At 64.3% G+C, this 2,930-nt stretch overlaps 1 protein-coding gene across 1 annotated transcript in view; it reads left to right on the top strand.

Annotated features, from left to right (window-relative positions):
* LOC113490627 (zinc finger protein 397-like) overlaps positions 1-2,924 on the top strand; it is a 9,590-nt gene extending 6,666 nt beyond the window's left edge. The window contains exons 2-4 of the mRNA XM_026867155.1: positions 6-296; positions 510-699; positions 1,600-2,924. Of these exons, the coding sequence (XP_026722956.1) occupies positions 12-296; positions 510-699; positions 1,600-2,375 (1,251 nt within the window). The 5' untranslated portion in view covers positions 6-11 and the 3' untranslated portion in view covers positions 2,376-2,924. The remainder of the gene's footprint in view (positions 1-5; positions 297-509; positions 700-1,599) is intronic.
* Positions 2,925-2,930: the final 6 nt, after the last annotated feature.

The raw sequence follows: 2,930 nt of genomic DNA, 5'->3' as shown, positions 1-2,930 counted from the left end.
CCGGCACCGAGATGCGCCGCCTGCGGTTCCGGCAGTTCCGGTACCAGGAGGCGGCGGGGCCGCGGGACGTTTGGCGGCGGCTGCGGGAGCTGTCGCAGGGCTGGTTACGGCCGGAGGTGCGGAGCAAGGAGCAGATCATGGAGCTGCTGGTGCTGGAGCAGTTCCTCAGCATCCTCCCCGAGGAAATCCAGAGCTGGGTCTGGGTGCGACACCCCGAATCCTGCGCCCAAGCCGTGGCCTTGGCCGAGAGCTTCCAGCTGGGACAGGGGGATCCCGACGGGGTTTGGGAGCAGCAGGTGAGAGCGGCGGCCGAATCCTGCCCCGGGCCGGGGTTTGCAGTGGGCTGCCACCCTCCTGCCACCCCAAAACCGGGTGCAGCCCCCCTCCCCCAGCACCGCTTCCGAGCTCATTCCCAAGGGACACCCCAAAACTGACCCTGGAGAGGCACGGGGGGGTCCTGGGCACCCAACTCCCCTCCGCAGCCCCTGGGTGCTCCTTGGGTCCCACAGGTGACGGTGCGCGTGAAGGTAGAGGAGGTGGCCCCAGGGGACGTGGAGGACCCCGAAGTGGGTGGGAACCCACCAAGCCCCCCATCAGAGTCACCCCAGCTCCCCTCCGGGGACAGCTGGCGGGAGGAGACGGCTCAGGGCAAAGTCAAGTTTGTCCCTGAGGAAGAGGAGCGGCACCTGCAGGAAGCAGGTAAATGGGCAGCAGACCCTTTGCCCCCCCACCAAAAAAAAGGGTCGAAGAAGCTGCTGTGGGAGGCAGGGGGGCTCAGGGGTGGTGCCGTGTCTCCGGCAAAGGGCTTGGTCTGGTCTGGGCCTCCCCACGGACATTCCCATGGTGTCATTGTGCTTTTTTGGGGTGGTTGTGTTGCTCTTGGTGGAGGATGTGTGAGAGCGAAGGGGGGAAAGGGTCAGAAATGAGGTCCTGGTGCTGGGAAAACTCTTGGGGTGTTGAGGAAGGAGAAGGATGTGACCCCCACGAAGGATCCAGATGGAGACTCCTGCAGCGGTGCCACCACCGGTGATCTCGAGCCCTGTTGCGGTGGGAGAAGAAAGGTCTCCGTGGGCTCAAAGGCCAAACGGAAGCGAGAAGGGCTGCGAGACCTGTCAGAGGTGTCCGCACCCGTGTGGAAGCTGGAAGATAGTCGTGTCCTGAGTTGCAGAGAGGTTGAAGGGTGGAGATCTTGGAGTGAAGATCAGGAGTGTCTGTGGAGATCTCTTCTTCTCCCTGTTTGTCCTCTGGAAACCATGAGCCCCCAAATCTTGTTCCCTTCCTCCACCATCATTTTCTCCTTCCCGGTGCTGCTGGAAGCGCTGCTTGAAGGTGTTGGAGGGTGGTGGGCTCCTCTCCGAGTCCTCCTGCAGCCATCCTTGCTCCTTGGGCTGGCTGGGCTCCTCCGCTGGGGTGGCTTCAAATTCTTCCCTCTCCTGGCATGGCCCGATGGCCACCCAGGGACGGATTTGGGGTTTTGCTCAACAGTGGGAGCTTGGCCATCTCCACCAGTGCTGGAGATCAAGGGCAGTGGGGTCAGAGGAGAAGGGTCGTGTCCTCCGTTGAGAACCAACCCATGAAGCATCTTCTTCCCCTCGGCAGGTCCCACCACAGCGAGCAGAGACCTAGAGGTGTCCGTTTTACAACTGCAAGACCCCCCACACCCACCCAGCACCCTCCAGGGTGTCCCAACAGCCGGGACCCCTGCCCGGAGAGGGACCCACCGGCAACAGACCCCACAGGATCCCACCACCTTCCCACAGCCCCTCACCCAAAGCCCACCTGGACCGGCAGAGGATGCCAGGAGCCCGGAGAAGCCCTGGGTGAAGCGGGAGCTGTCGGCGCAGGGGAAGGACCGTCCGTACCCCTGTGGCGAGTGCGGCAAGAGCTTCGGCCGGTTGACCCACCTGAAGACCCACCAGCGAACCCACACGGGCGTGAAGCCCTACGCCTGCGGGGCTTGCGGCAAGAGCTTCGGCCACCTCTCCACCCTCACCACCCACCAGCGGCTGCACACGGGCGAGCGTCCCTACGCCTGCGGCTCCTGCGGCAAGACCTTCACCAACCCCTCGGACCTCAACAAGCACCAACGGTCGCACACGGGCGAGCGGCCCTACCCCTGCGCCGCCTGCGGCAAACGCTTCAGCCAACAGTCCAACCTCACCATGCACCAGCGGAGCCACACCGAGGAGCGGCCCTACCCCTGCGGTGCCTGCGGCAAGAGCTTCAAGTACTTGGCGGACCTGACGGTGCACGAGCGCTCGCACACGGGCGAGAGACCTTTTCCCTGTCCCCACTGCGGGAAGAGTTTCAGCAACAAGTCCTCCCTGGCCCGGCACACGCGCATCCACGCCCGGGCGGCTGCCAGGGACAAGTGATGGGGTTTGGTGACGGGGAGGATGAGGAGGCGGCGCAGGGTGGCCACCACGGGGGGATGGTTGAGGCTGGGTGGGTGGGATGGAGGTGGGGGACCCCTTGGGTGGCCGGTGGTGGTTTCCTTGCCGGCCAGCACCACGCAGCTGCTGCGGGTGGGCTGATTTGCCCAGAGGAGATGCAACACGGTGATGAGTTGGTGCTTGATGTCCCCCACATGCCCAGTGGCTCCAGGACGTGGCTCACTGGTCCCAGGGATGTGACATGGATGGGGATGAAGATGAGCTGATGACTGATGGCCCCCACGAGCCTGGGGACTCCAGGACGCTGTGTCCTAGAGGTGTAACACAGCTGGGGATGAAGAAGAGCTGATGGTTGATGTCCCCACGAGCCTGGTGGCACCAGGACGTGGCTGCCTGCTCCCGGAGGAGCAACATGGACGGGGATGAAGATGAACCGATGGCTGGTGTCCCCCAAGAGCCTGGGGGCTCCCTGGTCCTTCACCCGTCTCTAGGCACATCCACCTCCCCTCACCCCAACCCCGCCACTGGGACGCCCCA

Source organism: Athene cunicularia, unplaced genomic scaffold (assembly GCF_003259725.1).
Source record: "Athene cunicularia isolate RWA unplaced genomic scaffold, athCun1 SCF_19, whole genome shotgun sequence".
NCBI lineage: Eukaryota > Metazoa > Chordata > Aves > Strigiformes > Strigidae > Athene > Athene cunicularia.
This window is presented reverse-complemented; position numbering and strand designations above follow the sequence as displayed.